The sequence below is a fragment of the Oncorhynchus tshawytscha genome, linkage group LG33 (genome assembly GCF_018296145.1).
Source record: "Oncorhynchus tshawytscha isolate Ot180627B linkage group LG33, Otsh_v2.0, whole genome shotgun sequence".
In the NCBI taxonomy this organism is placed as follows: Eukaryota; Metazoa; Chordata; class Actinopteri; order Salmoniformes; family Salmonidae; genus Oncorhynchus; species Oncorhynchus tshawytscha.
The window spans coordinates 15661319-15688754 of record NC_056461.1 but is presented as its reverse complement, the minus strand read 5'-3'; the positions used below and the strand labels follow the sequence as shown (position 1 = coordinate 15688754).

Here is a 27436-nt window from a genome sequence, read left to right as displayed (position 1 = left end):
GGAGAGAGGAGAGGGAGAAAGGAGAGGGAGAGAGAAGCGAGATGGAGAGGGAGAGGAGGGAGAGAGGAGAGGGAGGGAAGGAGAAGAGAGGAAGGGGGAGAGAGGAGAGGGAGAGTGAGGGGAGAGAGGTGAGATGGAGATAGAGGAGAGAGGGAGAGAGGAGTGAGGAAGGAGAGGGAGAGAGGCAAGATGGAGATTAGGAGGGAGGGAGGGAGGGAGGGAGGGAGGGAGGGAGGGAGGGAGGGAGGGAGGGAGGGAGGGAGGGAGGGAGGGAGGGAGGGAGAGGGAGGGAGGGAGAGGAGAGGGAGGAGAGGAAGGGATGGAGATGGAGGAGATAGAGGAGAGGAGGGAGAGAGGAGAGGGAGAGAAGAAAGAAAAAAGTGTACCATTTCATTTTAATCCGCTCAATCACTCTCTGTGTAATTAAAAACATTTTTTTGTCACCTCTCTCCTTCACCCCCCATTAAAATAAGGCCTGCCTGTTTCATTTGAACACACCCTGATCCCCTTCTGGACTTCGAGGAGCCTCCCTCGCTAATCTAAATGAATGCCTGGTTGGCCCCAGCCACCCACTCCACCCCTATGCCTACGTAGCTGTGCTGACATGTGAATGAGGCTGACATGAGTGAGAGAAAGTGAAAGAGAATGAAAGGTGTTGTTAATTCATGGCCTGCTCTGGCATAGCTTGTCATAGGCTGTGCATTCGGAATGGTCAGTGGCACTGACCTACAAATTATCACTGAAGAAAGGTTTTGAAGCCTGGTTTTGATAAGCTGTCAGGGTCACACACACACACACACACGGTTCTATTCTGGGGAAGGGCTGCTCACCTTGTCTCTCCCCCCTATCAGTCTTAACTTGAACCTCTGAACAAATGGTGCTCCAGCTTCAATGGGGGAAAGAAGGAGCCGTTGAAACATTGCTCCACAAGGTCTCTCCACTTGCAGGCAGGCAAGGACAGCAGAACAGAAATCTCCAGTCACTCTTTTGAATAGCATCTCCAATAGCTACAGTTACAATTACGCTACTGTATATAACCTCAGATGAAGACAGCAACTCTTCTACAGAATCATGTCATGCTAATCACTGGCTTGATCATGCACATGATCTTGATGAATGATAATGGTATGATGACATTTGCTGCAAGGTGTTTCTATTGCAACTGAGGTACTGTAAAATCACACCTAACGGTTCTTGGGCAGCTTGACAATGTGGCAGGCAGGGTGCTTTACAACACCTTTTTATATGGTTAATCCGTCACCAAGGTAGTCGGTACAGATAGCATAATAAAGCCCTACTATTGTTTTAGAAATTCATACATCTTGAATACTTGAAATGAAAACTTCAGTACCAAACAACATACAGTACTACCCATGATTTGCTGTGCATCATTTCCCCATCCCTGGCTACGGTTTACTGCGCAATAAAGCAACATATTCAGTTCCATGTTTTCCAGGAAGTGATATATTACAGCTTCAGTTACAAAGTTATTAAGAGTCGGGTGCAGAGTGCTCAGACGATAATTGGCTAACAGGTAGAACAGTCAGTCTCTGTGGCTAATTAAAGGCATTAAATAATCACCTGTCTCTTCTCGCCTGTCCTTGCTACAGAAATGAGAAGTTTCATCAAGCCTCTTAAAAATAGAGCGCTCCCTCGCTCTGACGCCTCACTTTTCACCTTCTCTTTCTCATCAAAGAGGAGCTCAGCGCGCCCGAGCACAGCTTAGACACTCTATTCATGTTTCCTCTCGCTTATTGGCTTCCGTTAATCCGAGGTAGGAATTTTTGGTTTCCGATCACACCAAGTTAGGCTAAGAAAATTGAGCCTGTGACTTTGAATGCGGGATGCGGCCCCCGGGGGATACATTGTGTCGTTATTTAACGGTACAATATCTTAACTTTAAAGGCCCAGTGCAGTCAAAAATGTGATTTATATATATTTCCACATCATGAAGTTGAAATAATGCTGTGAAAATGATGATTAAAGGACCCTTTAGTGTAATAACTATTTGGAAAGAGCAGCTGAAATTTGTCTGTTTTGGTGGGTTGGAGTTTGGCTTGCCTGCTGTCATCAAATTAGTTAATAGACCAATAAGAAAGACAGTTCCAAACAATTCTGCCAATAACAGCTAGTTTTCAGTTTTCCCCTCCCCACTCAGACTTCTCTCAGACTGTCCCAGCAAAATGATTGCTTGAGAAACTGCTCTATGCTAAGCAATTTGTATTAATTTTTGACAATTTTAATTGAAAACAATGACAGTAAGGGAACTAATTCTTACCCATAAACGATTTGATATTGAGATAAAAATGGCTGCACTGGACCTTTAAAGGGAATGTCGTTTTACTCACAACAGATGGAGTCTGAGGTAACAACTGTTTAGAGGTGTGTTAAAAGCCAAGCCCATGAACACAACTCTACTATGACATGTAAACAAAGTCAGTGCATTAACACTGGTGAAATATGTCATCCCGAGGTTTCTGGAACTAAATTAGTTCTCAGCTCTTCTGTCCGATCACATCAACAGCTCCTTAAATTACATGTAATATTAGGCTTGTTTAAACCAAATTACTGCTACAGGTGTGAATGCGCCTCAGCATCTGTGTACCCGCCAGCTCTCCCAAGGGTCTCGATTGAAGGTCACTTTCCCTAGTGGGCAAAGTTGGAGGTGTCGTCATCATGACAGTTCCTGGTTGCAATGATGTCATAACGACAGTTTTTGTTATAAGGACGTCATGATTGAGAACAAGAGGGGTGTTCAGGTTTCTTATTTGTCCCAAATTAGCATCCTAGCTGCATCGCCCACGTGGATGCTACAAAACAATGGTGGTGGATCAGGAACGGTACCCTTTACTGTGTCCTTTACGAGCACCATCTTGTAATTGCAGATAACAGGTCACATTTCATTGTCTTTTGTTCTAAGAAGAATCAATGCAACCCCCATCTTGTGGTGATTCTGTTGGGCTGCGTTGATTCCCATACGGTGGTTAAGTGTTTGTGAAAAGCGGCCTACCTTAAAAGGTCAGACCACTTGGCACCCTCGGTTTGTTTTATATGTTACTACTGCACCTCAAGCAAATACTGGGGGAAAACACTCCGAAGCCTAGGTGGTTCTATAAAATAATAAATTACAGTGTTTTGGTGTCTAATGCTAGCACACAGCATGTGTAGACATAGCCTACATGCACGCGCAAACGCACACATATACACACCCACGGCCTCACACACTACAGGCATGGCCACGTGCACACTCCCGCATGCACACCTTCCATAACAATCTGCATCATTGACCATGATTGGATAATTCAAGTGGCTCTCCGTTTTCGACATGTTGTCAAGTGCCAGATCTTTGAAGTCATTTGCTCCCTGCTGAACAGCTAGGACCTATTCACCCTGCAGCACTAAGGCATAATGTGGTGCCACTTCTCTATGGCAGCATCCCAAAATGGCACCCTAGTCCCTACATAGTGCACTACTTTTGACAAGAGCCCTATGTAATATAGGCCTAAAGGGGATAGGATACCATTTGGGACGTAGCCTATGTTCCCTACACAATACACTTCTTTCTTTCTGTAGCATCGTCTTCTGGGGTTAGGTTGTAAAGGGATGGAAACATTGCTTTAAAAAATATTGCACATGAATATTTCAAAAGGCTGCCTTAGCATGTCAATAGCCGTAACGAGTGTTGCACTTCTGAAGAGAGAATGGTAAAGAGTGACGAGAGGGGAAATATGCTGCATACAGTTAGGGAAGACATCCCACATCATACCCTCATCTATTCACATTCATGATACATGTTATTGTAATAGTGTAATTCATACTGCGGTGCAGCCCAAAGGCCTTACCACAAATAGATGACAAAAGCATAATAAAGCAACATGATTAAACATAAAGGATAATATAAAGACGAGAAAAAATGCCAAATCAACACCAATACATTTTATGACAGACACTGAAGACAGTGGTGATGTGTGGTTAGATAAAAGGACCCAAATATGCCAAGGCTACAACTCTTTGAGACTGGTGGAGACCAGTGTCTGAATTGCACAGGAAGTGACTATCTGGCGTGATAATCTATCTCCACAATTTGGTTGTAGTCTAATGTGTCTGTTTGCGCAGACAGCGCCAGCCTGGGTGGCGGTGTGGATGCTGCCTGTAAATAACACAAACCTCATCAGGTCATTACTAGTACAGGCAGGTGATGCACACTTCCTCTGCGGATGCGACAAAGGTCACCCACAACAATAATCACCACTTCATCAATATCAGCTGTGCACGTAAGAAATGTCCCGTGGAGGTAGGCCTAATGTGGTGTTGTGTGTTGATGAGAGAGAAAAAAATTAAGTAATATTACCATTGTTATCAAGTTTGACAAGACCAATATGCATTAAAGGGGTGTCAGGGTAGCCTAGTGGTTAGAGCGTTGGACTAGTAACCAGAAGGTTGCAAGTTCAAACCCCCTAGCTGACAAGGTACAAATCTGTCCTTCTGCTCCTGAACAGGAACCCACTGATCCTAGGCCGTCATTGAAAATAAGAATTTGTTCTTAACTGACTTGCCTAGTTAAATAAAGAGAAGGAAAATAGCTCTTGCTGGGTTCTTTACATTTATTTCAGTCGCATCAATCAAGAAGACAAACTTAATAGAACGTACAAAAGGGCATAACTAGTGAATGTAAACGGCAGAACTCAAAGACGTTATTTCATAGTCGTCGTCCCCCCTTATATTCATCTCTCTCTGATCAATCGGTTTCATATGGAAGTCATTATTGGTAGCAGTCAAGGAGCCCATCCTGTATGACTACTTCCTGTACTACCCTTCATTAAAGGAAACACTCAAAAGATGCCTTACTACTAAAATGTTTAGACTACATTCATTCATAATTCATAAAGCCTCGGCTAAGAGAGCAATTACGGTCCATTCCAAAATAGACCATTGTACTATGACCTCATAACTCATAGGAGGAGGAAGTGGGAAAAGGAGAGCAAGAGAGGCAGCCATCCAATCCATTGGTGTGAATGCACTGGTTTCTCCTGATTGGTGCCAGAGTAAACTTGATGGGAAACGGATTGAAATATCACACTGGCACCCATACGCCTGTCTGAGACGGAGTTGAATGTTGCAGCCTGCTACGTTTATGAGCTTGCCCTCTCAAATGGCTTCACATCTCCGATGTGTGATTACGGAAGGTGTCATTACGGAAGGTCATTATGACGGTCACCACTCGGAAAGGGCACTCAGCGTTGGTGTCTGGTAACAAGTGAACACTTGGAAGTGAAAACTTTTGAAAGGGTTCCAAACTGAAGTCAGGTCATGCATTTAGGGTTCCCTACATTTTCATGTCAGTTACTTACAGTTTATTGGGAAGCTTCTACATGTTGTTTGTGTTTTTTTTTTATCTCTTCCGGACATGCATTGCAATTTCCATTAGCCAGAGTGACCCGGTTAGCTCAAGATAGACATTGAACCAGAGAATATTTTGTGACAGGGTTTGGTCATTTTGTTGATAGTTTCGACCTAAAAATCACAGACTGTTATGACTGGTGTCACGTCTCGTTTACATTCACATTAAAGCAGGATCATGAAAAGTGTTTGGTGTGACAGAGGGGGGAAAGCATTACTTTCCGTTCATACTGTCAGTGGAGAACATCTGTGTAGCAGAGATGCTTGTTCTGTGACCGTGCAATCGGCCCACTGCAGCTGTCCGAGGTGACAGTCCCTGTCACGGTCGAAGAAAAGAGAGAAAGAGAGGGGGGGAGGGGGAGTGAGAGAGAGAGACGAGAGAGATAATCCCTGTATCAAATCCAGCTCCAGGGACAGAGAGGAAAGTCCAGGTTTTTGCAGTTTAACGATTTCACTCGCTTGCCTGCCAATCTCCCCATCCACAGCTTTGTCTGTCTCCCACGCCACCCTCTCCCTCACTTTATTACACTGAGGCTTTTATCATATGTTGGGCCATGTCTATAGGAATAAAAGCCCATGTTTGTTCGCCGAATGTGTCAGGGCTCTTTGTTGTTATGGCCTCACAAATCCCTCTGTCGGTTACTGTGGGTCGTCTCAAAGAGGTTTGCACAGCACAGTGGCGTAGGAACAGCTCTCATCATGCGTGGCTTAACTGTGTAATAGCTTTGCAACTTCAGCAGATCTTACTTCCTATAATGGCTCCACCATTACAGTACCATCAGAGTCTCCTCTCCTGTATGGCCTCTGTCTTTGCTAATAGGGCCCTTACTTTTTTCCACTATGTAAATACAGATGTAGGATCTTAATTTGATCTCCCTGTTGCAGGAGAACTGTCCTGCAATACAGGAAATGTAAATCTTGTCATGTATTTGAGGTATAAAAAGGCTTCTGAGGATAGTAATTTCCACTATGAAATGTATCAAGCCCCCCAAAAAATGTCCATTCATTATAATCCACAAAATAATTCACATTTCCTGTTGCCGCAGGATTATTTTCCTGCTGTTGCAAACTGGCTCAAATTAAGATCCTACGTCTGTAAGTCTTGATGAATAAATGTCTTCCCTTCCTGAGTTCTTTCCTCTTTACAGTATGTATGTAGGCCAAGGTCGATGGAGTCTTTTGTCCACATTATGAAACCTATTATAGATTGGTCCTTCAAGGCTGGGATATGAGTGACATATGTGTTACGCGGCAAAATATTTTTAGGTTTAACAAATAGGACAGAATGATTTGACATGTATCCCGTTGATACAGTCTGTCTTCACAAGGGAATACAGCTTTTCCGCTATCCGTTCCCCTTGGCAAACGTGGTCTTAGATTTCAGCCCCGCTCTTAAATTATTGAATCTCAAGTTTCTTAAAAAGTAACCTAGTTATGCTATCCATCCCTGACAAAAGTTCTAGAACTTGCAGCAGCTTGACCCGTTGGCTGTGAGAACACTCCATCGCTCGTCTTTGTTCTTGTATCAGCCTGAATAGACTTACTGATGCAAACACTCACTCTGGGTTGAAAGAGATCTTGGTATGTTGCCCTGTCTGTAGAGTGCCAGCATCTCGCTTTTACCTCGGGTCAGAATCCATCAGTCTGTCCATGGGGAAGGCTGACCTACGACCTTCTCCTCACCACATCGGCACAGGGGGAACTTATCAAAGTCTGTGAACATGACCTCGCTCTCCACAGATCATCCAAGGAGCTCGGCAGAATCGAGTAATGATTTTGGGGAATAGGCTAACATTCAGTGGAAGGCAGACCATAACCCCTCAGGAAACTAAAAAGATTTTGCATGGGTCCTGAGATCCTCAAAAGGTTCTATAGCTGCAACATCGAGAGCATCCTGACTGGTTGCATCACTGCCTGGTACGGCAATTGCTCGGACTCCGACCGCAAGGCACTACAGAGGGTAGGGCATATGGCCCAGTACATCACTGAGGCTAAGCTGCCTGCCATCCAGGACCTCTACACCAGGCGGTGTCAGAGGAAGGCCCTAAAAGTTGTCAAAGACCCCAGTCATAGACTGTTCTCTCTACTACTGCATGGCAAGTGGTACCGGAGTGCCAAGTCTAGGACAAAAAGGCTTCTCGTCAGTTTTTACCCCCAAGCCATAAGACTCCTGAACAGGTAATGAAATTACTAGCGGACTATTTGCATTGTGTGCCCCCCCAACCCCTCTTTCACGCTGCTGCTACTCTCCTTTTATCATATATGCACAGTCACTTTAACTATACATTCATGTACATATGTACACACTACCTCAATTGGCCCAACCAACCAGTGCTCCCGCACATTGGCTATCTGCATGGTGTCCCGCCACCCGCCACCCACCACCCGCCAACCCCTCTTTACGCTACTGCTACTCTCTGTTCATCATATATGCATAGTCACTTGAACCATATCTACATGTACATACTACCTCAAGCTACCTACCTAACCGGTGTCTGAATGTAGCCTCACTACTTTTATAGCCTCGCTACTGTATATGGCCTCGCTACTGTTTTTCACTGTCTTTTAACTGTTGTTTTTCTTTCTTTACCTACCTATTGTTCACCTAATACATTTTTTTGCACTATTGGTTAGAGCCTGTAAGTAAGCATTTCACTGTAAGGTCTAAACCTGTTGTATTCGGCGCACATGACAAATAAACTTTGATTTGATTTGATTTGAACCACATGCTGACATAATGACCTGTTGGAACCACAGTGAGGACCAGCCTCGTAAGCAGTCCATCGTAGCTTGTGGATAGGAATGAATCACATGGTCTTCATCCATTCACAGTTGCCCTATTTAGTAATACTATTCAGTCTAACCAATAATTGTACTCCAGAGTATTTGGTATTATGTGGCAAACACTCAGTTCACAGCTAGAAGTGGCAATGTTCTCATATCAAAGCCATGCATTATGACACAGTTTCAGATATTTATCAAGAATATAGCAATTAACATGAATATGTGCAAAAACAGCATAATTACATAATTCTGTCATATTTGCATTAGTAATCGTTGGCGCTCAATGAAGACACATGTTATTGCTTGTCATTAAACAGTAACAGCATTTAACATTCAACTCCTGACTTCATGAAAACCTGCTAAATATAGATATTATTACATTAAATAGGTAATAATGCATATTTACATCTTATTAATGCAATATAATATAGCCTTTTATACCTTTTTATATTACAATTTAATTAAATCAAAATATACAGCCAATTCCCTTATTTTTCATTGAACTCACTTCCGCTAATTTTACATATAGATCAGCTGTGTATGCATGGTTTTTCTGTTTCTTTTGAAAGCCTGCACATTGGTCTGTAACTATTCCATTTGTTTCAGAGAGCGAAGAAGTCAATAGAATGGGAAGGGGCAAACGAACAGGAAAGGAAAAATGTTTCTTGCTTCATTCTGTTTAAAACGAATGCACTTTGTACTCTTGAAAGAAAATCAAATCCACACTCCATAGGCCATACATCGAACAGCAGATCTTACTGCTACAGCGATATAAAGAGAGAAAAGTCCCATTCCGAATGAATTTGAACACAGATATCAATTAAAGGCAAACCACTGAGATGGCACAAGTGAACAATACTATGTTCTTCAAATTAACAATTTTAATAGAGGTTTTGTATCATTAATATCAGCACACATCCATAGAGTAGAGGCGAAAGAAAAAGAAACTCATCCTCACAAACCATATTTTAATTATACAGTACATTTCTCTGTGGTTTATTCCTGTTTGGTTTGTTTTTGCTCTCCTCTAAACTTTTGTGTGATATTCGTGTTTTGTCCCTGCAGCAATCAGCGGCATACATTATGCATATTTCCTCTGGGTCTATTCTGTGACAAAACCATGCATTAAACATGAAGTTGTATTTGAATAAAACACACAAATTAGAACTTGACGCTTGCACTTTGACACTATCTTAACTCGAAAATAAGTGCGAGTCTCCTCCTTTCTGTCTAAAACTACAGTACAATTAAAAATAGTAATTTCACACAATGGCGATGTGGAATACAGAGGTAACTCAAATCCCACGGCTTGAAGTGGGACTGTTATTATCTGCACCCTTTCATAGTTTTCCCTTGCAATCAAAAGCCTTTTCAAGAATACTAATAATGCACAAAATGGTGCTTTACTTCACAGACTTGTGCTTTCTCAGAGAAACCACTCATGTGAGGTAGTGGTATATGTGAGTGTTCAGGGAGGAGTGAAGATTTAGGAAGAGGATGAATAGTTTGCTAAATCAACACTTTCACTGATCCCTCATGATTATCGGAATAATTTTGAACAGTCAGTGAGCAAGGTGAAAAATGGGGTTGTTGACTAGAAAGAGGCTAATAATGTGTTTGTTTGTGCTGTGCATGGCTGATACACTGGCACAGTTATTCAGCATCATAGTAACATCCACTTATTATGGGAGACGTGGAATGAACAGTACATTTGACAAATCTTTCATTGAAAAAATGTAATCCTGTGCAAGGCCACAATGGCAGCTCAGTTCTATATTAGAGTGGTCAGACTTGTATATGTTTTATCGACCGGCCATCTTTTAATCACTATTTCCGCACTCAAAGGCCGGCTCCCGTTTCATGATGGCAAAAATAAAATGAACTACATGAATAATCTGATAATCCCTGTGAGAGATACGCAATCTATATGTCAATGACCGAGGTGGAGAAAGACAGGGGATGGTGAAATAAGAAGGGTAGACAAAGCATGTAACTGTCTCTGCTTCATGGCATCTGATACCTCGCCTCTTCCAGTAATTACTGCACCACTTGTGTCTTGTGTTCGAAATTTGATCATTTCCTGTCAAGGATAGCAAGCAATGCCAAATGATTTATGTATTCCGTCCCAATCTCAACCACACTTCATTAGGAAGAAAAGAGTGCAAGGCCCAGGGTAAGGCAGAAGGAATGGATTCATTCTGAGTAGAAGAACCCAGGATCTTCTCTCGTCTCCTCCCTGTGTGGAGCCACAGCCCACGGGCCTCTGCCCTACTGCCCTACTGAAATGGCGAGGGCCTGTGTGGGGGTGGCAGAGGGACTCACCTGCTCTGAGTGGCCCTTTGGCTCCGTCATAGAGAGAGTGAGAGAGAGAGTTAATTAGGAAATATGGTAGAGACGGAGGTAAAGCAAGTGAATGAAACTGGAGATGAGGGGATGGGCAGAAAAAGATAGAGAGGGAGAGTGCCATAGAGAGGGGGATAATGAAGGAGAAGGTGGAGATGAGTAGTTGGCTAGTGTGTAGGCTTCTGATCAGCAGAGGTTGGCCTGATGCCTGATGCAATTTAAAGCGCATCTCCTACAACACTGGAGAAGACACTACTAGATGGACGCTTGTTGTGCCTTTCTTGGAAGTGGATTTGAAAAGGCAGAAGCAGAATGAATGTGAACCACGGGACCTCAATAGTCAAATGTCTTCCTCTTTTCGCATTGAACCAAATAGACACGATTGGTGAAAGTAATATGGCAGAAACCAACGGGATGATTTTCTTTTACCTGTCCAGTTGTTACAGATCAACGTTGATGAATAATAGCTATGTGGAGAGAGGAAGTCTCTTAAGACCACTGAGTTGCAACGGCCATGTTTTGGATGACCTAAATGCCTAACGTGCGAGATGCTGAAGTAGACAATGAGATGCTTGTGTATAAGTGTATAACCATTGTTAAAACAAACTAAGTGTAGCCGTACATCTCTCTTCACCCTCTCTGTTTTTCTCTCGCAGGATGAGTGAGAGACACACACAGCAAGGAAGTAAAGGGGTTCTACTTCTAATGGTCTGCATGGTGACTCTGCTGGAGATGGCTAGACCAACAGAAGGTCACAGAGGTAAGGACAGTACGGTACACCTGTAAGAAGGGGCGTGTTATGATGAGCGTCTGTTGGCTGTCATGGACAAAGTGGAGCATGCGCATTGCATTTTTTTTACGCTAATTTTGGCAGATGCCTACTGTATATGTACTGAGTGTACAAAACATTATGAACAGACTGACCAGGTGAATCCAGGTGAAAGCTATGATCCCTTATTGATGTCACTTGTTAAATATACTTCAATCAGTGTAGATGAAGGGGAGAAGATGGGTTAAAGAAGGATTTTCATGCCTTGAGACAATAGAGACATGAATTGTTTATGTGTGCCATTTAGAGGGTGAATGGGCAAGATAGAATATTTAAGTGCCTTTGAACGGGGTATGGTACTGTAATAGGTGCCAGGCGGACCGATGGAATGCTTTCGACACCTTGTTGAGTCCATTTAGGCTGTTGTGAGAGCAAAAGGGGGTGCAACTGCAGTCATCATGCTAGTTTAGGTGATGTCTGATCTCTGAGCCTTCACATTATAATAACTTGTTATAGCCTATAGTATGCCTAGACGTTTTATCTTAGGTCATAGATGATTAAATGCACCTGATGTTCCATCGGTAAAGGATTGTGTGATAGGGATTAAATGTGTGAAAGAGATAGTTCAAAATAGTTCCCTTGTCTTGTTAAGATTGACACTCCGGGACACCACTAGAACATCACTAGAACCCAGTGAGATCAATTATGGCATCTCAGTAACATTACAAGTGTGGGGCAACTCGAATGTTTTAACCTCATTGGTTTCAACACTGAGAGCCTCACTGACAATCCACTTTCACAGATAATTGGCAAGGTGATTCCGTAGACATGCAGGATGGCCATTCGTGGACATGACAGAAAATATTTAGCTTTCTTCTGTCGACCAATTAAAGTAGGGCATGGGCCTCCAGCATGTGGCTTTTGATTGGCAGCGATCCTTACTCAAGGCGCTCATCATTTCTGCAGGAATTGGATCAGAATAATCTCGCACACGTTCAATTTCTATCTGATAGCTTCAGCAGCCCTCTAATTTCCCTCGGGTGTTATTTCTGTTGCTGTAAACCTGTTATCATTCCAGGGATGAAATCAATCCAGAACACGTTCAAAGTCGAAGCAAAAAAATTATTCCCAGAGAACACAAGAAAAAAATAAATTATACCATTGAAAAAAAGAACCACCCTTAGTAAATATTGTTGGTTTCGGCAAGCAAAGAAATTGATTTTCTAATGCACTTTGTGTCCTATTTGAGTGCTCGCAATACTTTTTTATATTAGCGGCTTCTGTCAGCAAAAAGCTGCATAAATTTGTATATCTTCAAAACACTCTTCCCTCTTTTCGCTTTGACGTGTCTGCTTTAATTTGCTGAGATGTGCAGGAAGAGTGATCTGCCTCGCCTTCCCAGTTGCTCTCTCTGGTTCACCTTGTATTTGCCATTGTATTGAGTTGTTTACACGGTCAAGGTGCAATACTGGAGAGGCACAACAAGAGCACTTGACCCTATGGGCACTCCTACCGGATACACATCCTTGGAATAAGATGTCCAAGGACCTTTACAATCCTTATCACTACAATGGTCCACTGCCCTTGTAAAGTCAGTGGAGGAATGTTTCTGATCATCTATATTTTTCCTAGTATTCCAAGTATTGATCCAATGGGAAAACACTGGACATATACAATTAGCACTGAGACTAATCATATAGCTTTAGTTTGTCCAATTACTGTCATAGACCATTAGCGCATTGCAATAAAATGTACAATGGTCTCACTCCAGAGGTTTACGACCTATCCAGCCTACTTAAAAACATTATGAGAATGTCCTTATCCCCCCATTATACGGGAGCAATTCTATTTGAATTATGGGCAACCCAGAACGAGTGTCCTATTATGTCTGTAAGTGCATTTGATCTTTGTCGATTTCCAGTGTTTGTTGGGAAATCAGTTGGCTGGTAACAGTGCAAATGGATTGCCAAAAAATAAACATTGTTCTTTTCCTCAAGAGCACAGTTCCCGACCATTTGGGAGTCTTATTTTTCTTTTCTTTTTTTCTGAAACAGCATAATCAATACTTCTTGGTGAGGAATAGATCAGCAATTGCATCGCCCTCGGAAAATACATTTGATTTCACTTCTTAATCTGATTTGTAGTGTGCCTTGAGGATTTCACTACACAGACTGTCCGCTTCAGTGGAGCCCTGCAATAAAATGTATCTTATGTGTTCACGACCAATTTACATGATCAAAACGATAAGAAACGTTTCTATCTATGGCCCAAGCTTTACGGATGTCAGATGCATAACACCATAAGGATCAATGATTTGAAAAGCTATTTGTGCCGCTGGTTGTCTTCACTTGCACTATTGCTAAAATTGCATATTCAGAATTGATTTGAAGGTTTAAAAAAATCGAGACATTCTGTATTGTACTTCTGAGACCGGCCTGGCCAAAAGCCTCTCAAACAGAGAGAAATAATGTCTATATAAAAAATAAAAAGTGAATATAATCATGAACTGCAGTGTTGGTACCACTTTCGTAACACGGACCCAGAGAATCAATTTGTAGTCAGTGCATAGCAATTACATGGGTCACCAGTTCTTCATCACCTTGGAATATGCTTTTCACCAGTCTATAAAGCCACTCACTCCTTTCCCATGCACCGGCCCAGCAGGGAAAGGCGCTTCTCTGGGACTCTGGGAAAAGACTCATTCCCAAGTACATAAAAAAAAACTCTGTTTCATAGCAGGACAGCACAGTGGTCATACATACGGCTAGAGCTCCAAATCTACTTCCTCTCTGTGTGAAGCGTGGCGCTACTTTTACATAGATCTAAGCAACGCCGGCAGAAACGTATTTGTCTTTCATATCTCTTTGACTAGAGTGTGAGTCAAACTCCCGCAACGTTCAAGCGATTGCTCCTCAGTCATTTTGATGTATGAGCAGGGACAGGGGGGACGGCGATAGCAGAAGCGCTATCAAAACTTGTGTATTATCAAAAAAAAAGAGCTCCGCCTCCCCCACGACTACTCATCTGCTTGAACTCCTAACAGTTAGTGTGAGGAATCTCACCTGAGCAATAATACTCTTATCTGCTACTGTGAGTTCATCAACCACTGCATTCAGTTTGATCGAAGTCATTGGAAACATTCAAATGTTATTGATTGAGGTGTGATTCTTCCACATTGTGTCCCAGTGATGGTGGTGTTGAGGATGTTACTTTAGGTGTTGATTCAACTGCAATACAGTCGACTCAATACCCTACCTCCTCCTACGACATTTCTGCCTAATTGAAAAAAAGAAAATAACATAACAAGGCATGCAAAAGCAATTTAATTAAATAAGCTTGGCTGGCTTCCCTGGTATAAAGTACAGCAATCAGTGGGAAGGTTCCACAGCACTTTTCATTTGTTGTTTACCAAATGAGCAATAACTGCCTCTGCAGAAGGACGGACTCCTCGTGAAAATGTCACATGTAATTAAAAGAGCAGGAAGCAGCACAGTCTCTAAATAATTCAGACAATGTAGCCTGAGCTGTAAATTGGCTCAAAATACAGCAACTCCTAAGATAGGTATTTTTCAATTGTTTTTTGAATGGCAGAATAGCCTACTAATTCCTCGGCAGATACTTGCATTTAAAAACTCTTTTAAAGCTTAATTGTAGTTATTCTGTACCTTCAGGGTTTGGATACCGCATAAGTATTTGGGAGCCTCCCTTGACAGGTATATTTTACTTATTTAACTAGGCAAGTCACAAATTCTTATTTTCAATGACAGCTTAGGAGCAGTGAGTTAACTGCCTTGTTCAGGGGCAGAATGACAGATTTTTACCTAGTCAGCTCAGGGATTTGATCTAGCAACCTTCTGGTTACATGTCCAACACTCTAACCACTAGGCTACCTGCCTCCAGCGTTCTGATTATATGAACAGGCTGTTAGCCAATCTAATACAAAGTTAACTCTACAATGGACATACTGTATAGTAGGCCTACTCTATTGCCTGTTAAAAATGAACGCTTGATTCTAACTTTTTTTGCAGTCACACAGCATAAGTAATACAATAGTATTTGCGTTGTGGCTCGTTTCTTGTGCTCCACTTTGACGAGAACCTGAGTTTTAGGCTATGTGGAAGTACTGTTGCATTATTTTAGTTCTGGCAAGCATTTACTGACTTATCAAGTGGCTAATTCTGATTTCAATCTGTTTTATGATTTCTACAGTGCATCAAGTCAGAACCGGCACTTGCGAGGTTGTGGCTTTGCATCGATGCTGCAACAAGAACAAAATAGAAGAACGCTCCCAAACGGTTAAATGCTCCTGCTTCCCTGGACAAGTGGCCGGGACGACCAGAGCTGCCCCGTCCTGTGTAGATGGTACGTTCCAGCTGAATATTTAATGTGCTATCGGTGTGTCATTTTTTGCTGATGGTCTGTTCCACTCGGACTAATAGGAGGAGGTTAGGCTGAGATCATCATTAAATCTTTATTTTGTGAGCTCGCACCATCTTCCTTAGTGAAACTGCTCTTAAGAATTGTTGTTAATTTTGTAACACTTCAGACCACAAGGTGCTTAGTCATAGCCATCCACAGAGGCTTCATTTATACTTTGTTTTATACTTAAACTTTACAATGCACTTTACAAGTGTTAAACTGTAATGAAATGTGTTAAAAAGTGTTTACCAGAAGTGCTCCTGTGCCATAGTCGTATCCTCAGGGGAAATTAGTTTGGTCTCCTGTTTTTCAACCTAAAATTCCTTACATTTATTGGAGTATGGTGCTTTACAACTCAGTAGTGTCTCTGCCTTTTACAGTAATGGCCTTGCTGAATTGTACTCCATGTGGTCCTATTAGAATGAGCTGAACATGCCAAATACACTGCCATCAGAAAGTATTCACACCCCTTGACTTTTTCCACATTTTGTTGTGTTACAGCCCGTGTTTAAAATGAATTAAAGTTAGATTTTTTTGTCACTGGCCTACACAAAATACCCCATAATGTCAAAGCGGAATTAAGTCTTAATGTTTTTTTCAAATGAATAAAACATGAAAAGCTGAAATGTCTTCAGTCAATAGGTATTCAACCCCTTTGTTATGGCAAGCCTAAATACGTTCAGGAGTAAAAGATGTGCTTAACAAGTAACATAATAAGTTGAAAGGACTTTGTGCAATAATAGTGTTTAACATGATCTTTGAATGACTACCTCATCTCTGTAAGTTCCCTCAGTCGAGCAGTGAATTTCAAACACAGATTCAACCACAAAGACCAGGGATGCTTTCCAATGCCTCGCAAAGAAGGGCACCTGTTGGTAGATGGGTATACATTTTTAAAAAGCAGACATTGAATATCCCTTTGAGCATTGTTAAGTTATTAAGTTATTAATTACACTTTGGATGTATCAATACACGCAGTCACTACAAAGATACAGGCATCCTTCTTAACTCAGTTGCCAGAGAGGAAGGCAACCACTCAGGGATTTCACCAGGCCAATGTTGACTTTAAAACAGTTAGAGTTGATTGGCTGTTATAGGAGAAAAGTGAGGAGGGGTCAACGACATTGTGGTTACTCCACAATACTAACCTAATTGACAAAGTGAAAAGAATGAAGGCCTATACAGAAAGTAATACTGCTAAAAATATGGCAAAGAAATACATTTTATGTCCTGAATACAAAGCGTTATGTTTGGGGCAAATCCAACACAACACATCATTGAGTACCATTCTTCAAGCATGGTGGTGGCTGCGGCATGTTATGGGTATGCTTGTCATCAGCAAGGACTAGGGAGTTTTTTTAATGATTAAAATAAATGGAATAGAGCTAACCACAAGCAAAATCCTAGAGGAAATCCTGGTTCAGTCTGCTTTCCAACAGACACTGTGAGACAAATTCAAACTTCAGCAGGACAATAACCTAAAACACAAGGCCAAATATACATTGGAGTTGCTTACCAAGACGACATTGCATTTTCCTGAGTTGCCTAGTTACAGTTTTGACTTAAATTGGTTTGAAAATCTATGTCAAGACTTGAAAATGGCTGTCTAGCAAAGATCAACAAGAATAACGTGCAAATACTGTACAATTCAGGTGTGCAAAGCTCTTAGAGACTTACCCAGAAAGACTCACAGCTGTAATCGCTGCCAACGGTGATTCTAACATGTATTGACTCAAAGGGTGTGAATCACAGGAGGTTGGTGGCACCTTAATTGGGGAGAACGGGCACGTAATAATGATTGGAGCAGAATGCATCAATACACATGGTTTCCAGGGGTTTGGTGCCATTCCTTTTTCTCACTTCCGGCCATTATTATGAGCCGTTCTCCCCTCAGCAGCCTCTACTGGTGTGAATACTTTCTGAAGGCACTGTACCTATAGGACGTGAAAGTAGCCGTGTCAATGAGTGTTATCTTCAGGCACCCAGAAATGTGTTGTCTTTTCCCACCAGAACCCAATTTTACGCCTTCAGTGCAACGTTGGGCCCAATCCCGCTACAGCACAACAGCGTTACCGGAGTGCCAAGTCTAGGTCCAAGAAGCTTCTAAAAAGCTTCTACCCCCAAGCCATAAGACTCCTAAACATCCAGTCAAATGGCTACCCAGACTACTTGCATTGACCCCCCCTTTTACACCACTGCTACTCTCTGTTGTTATCATCTATGCATAGTCACCCCTGTATATAGTCTCGCTATTGTTATTTTACTGCTGCTCTTCAATTACTTGTTACTTTTATTTCTTATTCTTATCCGTATTTTTTAAAACTACATTGTTGTTTAGGGGTTCGTAAGTAAGCATTTCACTGTAAGGTCTACACCTGTTGTATTCGGCGTATGTGACTAACACAATTTGATTTGATGCTGGATTCACCTACCGTTGATACCGTACGACTTAATCCTCAAATTACTGACAGATCAGGGGTATAAGTGACTGCTCCTTGTTTTGGAGTGAATCTCATGTGTGGCATGTGTTTCCGTGAAATAAGTGTGAAATTAGATATACATTTGATTCATATGTGGTGAGCGAAGTATGCCAAGAGTATTCTTGGCTTTCAAAAACAAATGTCTTCCTTAAATCTCTTCTATTCTCTTATATGTTTTCTGGATTCGTAAGAGGTTTTCAATGTACAGGATAAGAATGTCAATACTGACCATCATTTTATAGGTCTAATGCTGAATCAATGATGAAATCAGTGTATGTTTGCATGTGAACTGCAAATTTAAGTGCTTCAATATTGCCAGTAGAAAGAATTGTACTTGATTTACTTATCTTTATTTTAACTAGGCAAGTCAGTTAAGAACAAATTCTTATTTACAATGATGGCCTACCCAGGGCAAACCTTAACGACACTGGTCCAATTGTGCACCGCCCTATGGGACTCCCAATCACGGCTGGTGATAGCCTGGAATCGAACCAGGGTCTGTAGTGACGCCTCTAGCCCCGCGATGCAGTGCCTCAGACCGTTGCGCCACTCGGGAGCCCTCATGTTAAATGTGCTTCTTCTGAAGCATAAAGCTGACGACTGCTGCGTCATGTTTCCTTTCATTGCGTTATATCACACAGCCACTCTGATTTCCACATTCAAGGTTTAGCTACACTTCAACAGGCCTCACTGCAAAGTCAACTCAGCTTTACATATCCTCAAAACCGCTTTATAATTCCACAAGGCTGAAGTTTTGACCACAGAACCGTGAATTCACAACCCTCCCAGTTTTGCTATTCTGATATTATATTTGCTGCATTCCTTGTGGACCTGGTATCATATTCAAAAGCTCACAGATGAATTTGCAAGGCTCCAAACCTGTTCCCTTGTAATTGCACAGTGAACGTGGGTGATTAACAGTGGTGTATAACAGAATGTTAATACTATTGTATCATTGTCCCATAAAGTCCTTATTATGCTACTAGGTCTACGGGAAGTGGGAAGAGAACACTCGTTTCTGCTTTGAAATCAATAGAAAGAGCACAGCAATCACTACGTTTTCTAAGGGAAGGGGACGATTTGAAACCCTCACATTTTCGAAAAAGGCACTTGAAGTTGACATCTATGCCATGTCAGTCCCAGAACATCACTTACCCACACTAATGTGGCAGTCAGACCACCAACCAGGCAGAAAGAGCTGCCTCAATTTGGGGTTGAAAAGCAGTTCACACCTAAAGTCTGGCACCAGATGCGTTTGACCTATTCGATGACATTTGAGTATTGACATTCTCAGCAAATTAAAGCGCTGTGCCAATGGAGCCCAGTTTAAAGTGCTCCACGGGTGATCTCTGAAAAATGATCAGCACTTAACCTTTTAATTATTCTTTTTTATACATCTAGGGATTACCTGAGCTCTCATCTCAGTTTGAGCCTGATCACCTCCTCAAAGCATTGTTAAGTGTTTGAAATGTATTCTGTTCCAACAGTTTGCTTGGACATCAAACCGTATGATACAGCCAACGTTGTACAATAACTGTCACTTCTAAAGGTGCTTTACACAAAAATTGCTGTTATAATCATGCCTGTGGGATACAAATAAGTCTCTGTGCATGATGGTTTGACTCTCATTAAATACAATACAACTACTTCATGGTATTTTGTGGTGATGGGGGGGAAAACATCTATACCGTTACCTTTCAACATATTATTTTTTGACAATACTGTATCAATATTTGACTCCAGGTATTGATTTGTTAAAGAAATAGGTAGGTAGCTAAGCATTAGGTAGCGCTAGTCGGCTGCACCTGCACCAAAACGCCGCTATTTTTCATCCTATAGCTTGTTCTCCATCTTAATTTTTAAATTGTGAGCCAACATGTTTTCAGCACTTTTATTTCCCTGACTGATCAAAACTCATTTTCTCATGGCTCTCTAATGTCTCTCTCTGCAGCAGACATAGTGCACAATACGTTTGGGAACATCAAATCGCAGTACATATAGAATCGTGAGAATCGCAATACATATCATATTGGCACCTAAGTAATTGCCAGGCTTAGTGTTTAGTAAAACAAGGAACATGTCTGTTCCTGTATGTCTCCCTAGTATCTCTCAAAGCTGCTCATTATAACGATGTCTCTGTTCTCCCCTAGCCTCTATAGTGGCGCAGAAGTGGTGGTGTCAGATGCATCCATGTCTGGATGGGGAGGAGTGTAAAGTCCTCCCAGATCTGAAGGGATGGAGCTGCGCCACGGGGAACAAGATAAAGACTACCAAGGTAAGGGTCATCGTAATCAACACATTGCACTTTAGACAGTGGCAACAAGGCATTGAATTTAATTTCAGCTGTACAGAGTACCAACTTGGTAGCGGCATAGTAGTCCTCATCGTAACCAAGTACAGTCAACTTCAGTTTAAGAAGGCACCTGTTGTTTCTCAACCTATTGACCTTGCCTACTTGTATCATTGGTAAAGGTCAAACTGTTTAGTCTGAAATTACAGCACTCTGCCGTGCCATTGCTAAAACTGTCTAATGTTTGCAGTCACTACTGGGACCCAGGGGGCCTATATCTGAGGGGCCAACATGTCTCCTTAGCACTATCAGAGCCATTTTGAGGACCGAAACGTGCAAATTATTCACTCCAATTACATGCTTTTAACGCGGTAACCCGATGCCCATATCCTTCCCTGGGTTATGACGACCCCTAGACTTGAGTTCTGCCTCCTTCCATGTACTTAATTATTTAAACTGGCCACACCACACCTGTCTGGAGCCTGTAATTATCGATCCAGGGATTAGTCGGCACCTCAAAATGGAATGTATTTTTTTTGCTGGCCGGTATTGCTGCAGCAGTATTGATGGATTGATCAACCGTAATAACCTCACGCACGTGTTAATTCTGCCTGGGTTGAAATTTAAAACTCATCTCTTCACTTCTTCTTTTTCCCCTGTCTTTGTTCACACGGAACGCCGGAAAGATCTCATCGGACAGGGATCAGCTCTGGTAACCCTTGATGCCACGGGAACCGAATCAAGGTGATGCAATCTTGTTAGATGAATTTGATTGAATTAGACCGGTACCAGTGTTAATGTTCATTGTTTTCTGAATTCAGACTATAGCATTTAATGCAAATATTGAATATTACAGTTTAAACATTATCTGCATCCTACTGTGTCAAGTGCTGGTGAGAAACAGCAAACAAACCATTTCCATTAGTTTGAACATTTGCTTAATGAGGAAATAAGATTTACACCATGCTCCTTAATTGTACTTATTAGGATGCAAGTAATGACTATACATGGATAATTTATGGTTTAAATTGATAAATTCAACAAAACAGCTGGAGAGAGTGTTCTAATTGCTTTACCTGCCATCCAAGATACTTCAACATCTTTTGGAAGATGGAAAATACATTGCTTCCCCATAATGTGATTATTTCATCTCAATAAAATTGCCTTACATTAAAATGAAAGCATATTTCCATCTATCCGCTAATGTGCTTCCCTGCCACAGGCAAAACCTATTGAGAATGCAGGAGAATGAACAGGAGAATGATTATCTAGCATAACATGTCCAAATAACCCATTTAGCCATTATAGATTGGAAAATGATAATTGTACAGTGAATAATGAGCCGAGCCAGGTTGGGTATCTTTCTGTTACGTATTTCATGACTCACCCTCTGACCCATGCAGCTATAGGCCTGTTTCGCTCATTGTTTTCCCTCAGCCTTAGGTTTAACACAATGTATGTGATTGAATATGATTCCGAAAGAGATTGTGAGTTAATAAGCCGCCTGAAAAACCTTCAGAAGGTGCCACATTCCTATTTAATTCCTCCTGTCTTCTGTTGGTGATGATGATCTCAGTCGATGCATTAATTTTCCCCTTTCTGCGACAACTCCACGGAGATGCCGTTAGATCTGTCTCGTGTTGGCTCCTTTCTCTGCTGACAAAAGCCCGCACCTTCTCTTTGTCTTTGTAGCATGGAATTATTCTCAAATTAGTACCACATTAATCACAGTGACAGCTCGGAAATGTAAATGGCTCGTTGAGGGGGAGAATTTATTGCAATATGAACGACAAGAAGACACTCTTTCCTTACACATATGCAAAGTGGCGTAGTGCTAACCTAAATATCTGTGGAATTTACTGAGAGTATGTTTGATATGATTATGAGAGATTTTTTAATATGAAGTTAGGCGATGCCTGGGGGTTGTCATTGAATTTTTGTATCACTATATTTTAAGATAATTTATTCAGAGACAGAGAATGCAGTGTATTATGACATGTGAAAAATGTGCCTGTCCACAGTCTGATTAGTCTGTCAAAGGTGCCTGTTTTCTTTGCAAAGTTCAGCAGTAAAAATGTAGCTTGACAACTCCCGTGGCAGCTGTCAGACTGGCCTAGTCAGGAGACAGTCTGCTGGAATCGATAGTGGAACGTCGTTATGAAGGTGTTATGGGTGTTCCTCGCAAGGCACGTTTCTTAAGCCCTTTCCGGAATGTACTTTTGCCTGAGCCGAGGAGCTGTCAGTCAGGGCCGGAGCTTCATGACGGGCAATTTAATCTTGTGAAGGGTCCGAAGTGCTGAGAGTATCTGACAGCATTAAACTAGGGGAGGCAGAAAACCTCACTCTGTAAGGTAAGGCAAATTCTATCCACACAAGTCCTAAAAACACCATCCCTGTCAGGATAGGCTACAATCTGATATAGAAGGTGGAACAGGAAAAATGTTGAACAACAACTTGGCCTTAACTGCAAAACATATTCTCTGTTTCAATTTTCTTCAAGGAATTTCCTCCCACTGAGTGTAGCCTACAACTACAAATCATTTCCCAGCACGGATGGGGAAAGGCATTTAGTTGGAAAAGCACATTTTTATCCAGGGGAAAGCACTTGTGCCTTTCAAATCTTGATTTAGTATTATGCTTATCATTATTGTTTTGCCCCTATCTGGAAAAAGAAGTGGACAAAATCATGTGTGACTTGTGCAGTCAGTGTGACAGAGGTAATTTCAGTGGCTGAGAACGCTAATGAGTTTGCTTTGTTTGTTGACCACTGTGAGTGAAGACGCTAATATCTCCTGATATCTCCTGATATCTCCTGATATCTCCTGATAGCTTTCCTTTGCTCACTTTATTGCCTTTTCTCATTAAAACTAGCAAAGAAAACCAACCACCTAATTCATACAAGATTAAGTCATGAGATTAAGAATGGTAAACTTTTCAAAAAAGGTCATTTCATAATACGGGCAGATGAACCGTAAACTTTCGATGCAAAAGGCCTTGCGATTGACTTGTGATTACTTTGCACCAAATAACCTCAAATTCTTCTGAGAAAAGTACAAGATAGAAACTGACTCTGTAGTCACTCGGGATTGAATGTAGAACAATGGATTTTTAATTAATCTGTTCATTAACCTTTATGTCTACACTTCAATGACACTCTTTAGAATCCTTTGCTAACTCAACAACTGGGTGGTGAAAACACTGACGTTGGTTGTATTGCACATACTGTATTAATTGTGAGATGGAATCAGGATGGCCTGATGTTTATGGAAATGTGTTTGTGTTACAGGTGGATCAATAAATGTTACTGGGTCTTTACCTGTGGAATACCATCATGGACTCAAGAACATTGCAGCGACCCTTTTTGTAAATAGAGACTCCCTCTATTGGAGACTATACTATGAATCTTCTTGAAGACTTACAAGCACAGGGTAACTAAGGACATCTGGATGAGAAGAGAAGAGTGGACACTACTAAATGATTGCTCAGTAGAGGGGACCTTTATTTTGAAAAGCCCAGACATGACTACCACCACATTGGGCATTAGGATGTCTTTTTATTCTCTAACATTGTTCTGCTTATAGTGGATTACAATGGTGAATTTTGCCAAAACATTAAAAACATTATTTGGAAAGTGATAGTTTTTCTTAGGGAAATAGTTTTTTCCCCCTCAGAATGCATTGTGCATCATTACTGTAACAGAGTATCATCAATATCAAGAATTTCCCCATGAATATTAGGGACGAGTCGAATTCGATCCAGTTTTTATCAATTAAATGATGGTCAGAAAATGGTAATAAGAAGAAATATAAAATTGGTGAACCTTATTGTATTGAGCCAATCATTGAACATGCAGGGTGATTTTCAAAGGAGCACAAAAAAGGCACAGGTACTGGAATTGGCGTATGTACACCTCCATATTTTCTAAATGGGTGGCCATCATTGTGGGTGGCCATTCTCGATGGTGCTGCGCGCAGGGAACATGGCTTATTCAAATGAGAGTTGCAATCAATGGCCAACCAATGACAGTTGAGAGAATGTGATGTATCCAAGGACAAATCGATGTAGACTACTGATCTACAAGGCAGGCTACAATGTAGGATTTCCACCACCAAAACTGAAAACTGAAGGTCATGTTTGATTTGCATGTTTTATTCCAAGGGCATCATCTTTCATTTCGCCTAGAGCAGATTGGGGCACTAGGTGCATACTTTTGAAAATGTACACATGAATGAAAGTGGTGCACAAATGAGTTACCCCTAGTGTGCTTAGCGTTTGCTTATGTTCTTTTGAAAATCCTCCTATCAACTGCCAGCTGATCCAGTTAGTTTGTCTATGTTGCACATTGCTGAAGCTCAGATTCGAATGTCCATGTAATGTTTATGTTAATGTATGCAAGCTAAAAATGCATTCATTCTACAATACTGGCTATAGTCCATGGGGTTGGTAGGGGCCGGTTAAGTGTTAAGTACTTTTTAAAATTACTTTCTGATTCGCTGATAACTTTTCAACAGGTATCTCTGACGCTTCCTTCGTCTGTGCAAGTGATAACATCTTCGAATAATAAACTGTGGTTGTGTCTTAACTTAATGCTTGTGTTGTGACCTTTAACCTCCTCAGGTGTAGGAAGAAGAAACCAGAGATGGACTCTGTTTAGCTATGCTTCACACAGTGTAGGCTACAGTATGAAGCGGATAAGGCTTCATAATGATTATGCAACAACCCTTAGATTGAGTATCTCTATTGTGGCATGGAACATTGATTCCCTTCAGAGTCCTCTTTATGGGCTATGCCACAACACATAGTGTACAAAAGACAAATATGTGTATACATCTATACTTAACCTTAACCCAAAAACCTAACCTTGACCCTAAACCTAACCCTAGTTCCTAACCCTAAACCTAATTCTAACCTTAACCCTAAACCCCCAAGAAATAGCATTTGACCCTATGGGGATGAACAAAATGTCCCCAGTTGGTCAAATTTTTGTTTGTTTGCTAGAATAGTTAAACACGTACACACGTAAACACTTTGAAAATGTAGATCTAGAACATCAAAGATTTTGATGATAAAAGATAAAAACATAGCAAACTACAAATCATAAATTGGTAATGTATGGGACATTTTCAACCATTATGAAAGCAAAGACCACAAACTCAAAATCAGTTGTCACCCCCACTCAACTAGAACCTACCTTTTCAAATGCTCCCCCTCAAGAATACCATTGTTTGCCTTTCATGGGCAGACAAACATTGATGTCACCAGAGTAAAGACATCACACCGAGAGAGGAGCTAATGAAATCTAGGGGTTATTGAGTTCCAAGAACATGACAGCCAGGAGAGAAAAAACCTTCATAAAATCACAACTGAAAAGGCATGGAACTGCAAGAATAATACCAGTAAATGGATGGCGTACTGGCATAATGTCAACATAATAATAATGCTTTTTTTGAAGCTATTAAAATGTGTATTTCCAGTGCAGTAATTCTATGAGTGTATAGTTGCTTTGGGGCAATATAACATAGAAAAACAGCATGTTCACTTAGATTGTCAGTTGTATGGAAAGGACTAGGCTCAAAACAGTAGGCTACTTATTTTGGTTTCTTAGGTCATGGCAATATGGATCCTTTACTGTACTCTAGTCCACTTGACGAAGGTACGGTATACAGTAAGGTTAAAGGTGGTGCCTCATGTTTACATAGTTAATTTGGCTCCTCTTTAGATTTACATGGACACATGTTTTATTCTTGTACAATCCTTGTACGATTGACTCATATCATCTCCCAGCAGCCTCAATGCCCTCTCTTACTGAACCACTGAGGTTTCTTTGCAACGCACCGCTTCCGACTATGTCAAACAACACCGTCTTGAATGACATGGCTTTCCAAGCCTGCTAACGCACTCCCACCCTTACGTCTGTGAAATGTGTTGAAGCGGCAGCAGAAGACGAAGGGCTGCTGCCCCGAGCGTCTCAGTTTGTCATGTTTTGCGCATTCCTCTTAGACGAGCAAGTGCTTCCTTTAAACACAGAGCTTCACCTTCGATTACAAAGGGCGCCCCATTCAGAACAACACATACTCTCCACCATCAGAAGGCCATGACACCCCGCAAGCCTCAGAGCGTTAAAACGGGTTGACATTTTAACAACCCTCACAGATTCTCTGCCGCTTTCTGACACGTCTCAATGCTGTGATGGGTAAGGTGAGGGAGGTGGTGGAGTTAGCAATGAAAGAGAGAACTGAACTAGGAAGCTCTCTCTTTCTTTCTCTGATGCTTCTTGATTCAAATGAGGTAAAGGCATTTGTCTCGTTCTTTTTTCCACTGCTGCCATTACAAGTGTACATCAAAGGAAACCCGTTCCTCTCACCATATGCTGTATAGTTTCATAATCTTCCGTGGGGTTTGTAATTAAATGCTCCGCCAGGGGAATGGAGCTTGTCGATTCTCTGGGAAAGGAACATTTCATTAAAGAAGCTCAGTGTAAAACATTGGTGATGCTATCGCCAGCTTTGTACTTTCATTTCATTTTATAGTTTTGCATAACAAAAGGACTTGTCAGGCTTACATGTTGGAAAAAGTATAGATATGGAATGAATCGTTCTAATCATTTTAAGACAGGGAGTGTTGATAGCCTATAGTTTTTCCCCCCTAAACTTTCCTTCGGGCTTGGAGATATGCGTGGACTTGGAAAAGAGACAGCATATGGGGAGATTATTTGGCCGATAATGAACTTTTCGGATAACGCATTTAGCCAGACAATTTCTTTTTTCATTCCCTAGACAATTCATAGTATTTAATTTGACAGTAGGTGTAGTGACTAGTCAACAGCATGTGTGGAGAACAAGCAAAATTACACCATTTCCTGTTCTTAATAATTACTGGTCGAGCACAGTTTCTCTGGACACCCCCCGCAAAGTTTTGTAGCCGCCGCTGAGAAATAGGCACGTTAGATGT

The 27436-nt window shown here is 41.4% G+C and overlaps 1 protein-coding gene across 1 annotated transcript in view; it reads left to right on the top strand.

Moving 5' to 3' along the window:
• Positions 1–25072, top strand: part of LOC112214230 (chemokine-like protein TAFA-2) — a 63848-nt gene extending 38776 nt beyond the window's left edge. Inside the window, exons 2-6 of the mRNA XM_024372831.2 lie at positions 11184–11287; positions 15506–15658; positions 20346–20470; positions 21172–21229; positions 23772–25072. Coding sequence (XP_024228599.1) covers positions 11185–11287; positions 15506–15658; positions 20346–20470; positions 21172–21201 — 411 coding nt within the window. The 5' untranslated portion in view covers position 11184 and the 3' untranslated portion in view covers positions 21202–21229; positions 23772–25072. The remainder of the gene's footprint in view (positions 1–11183; positions 11288–15505; positions 15659–20345; positions 20471–21171; positions 21230–23771) is intronic.
• Positions 25073–27436: the final 2364 nt, after the last annotated feature.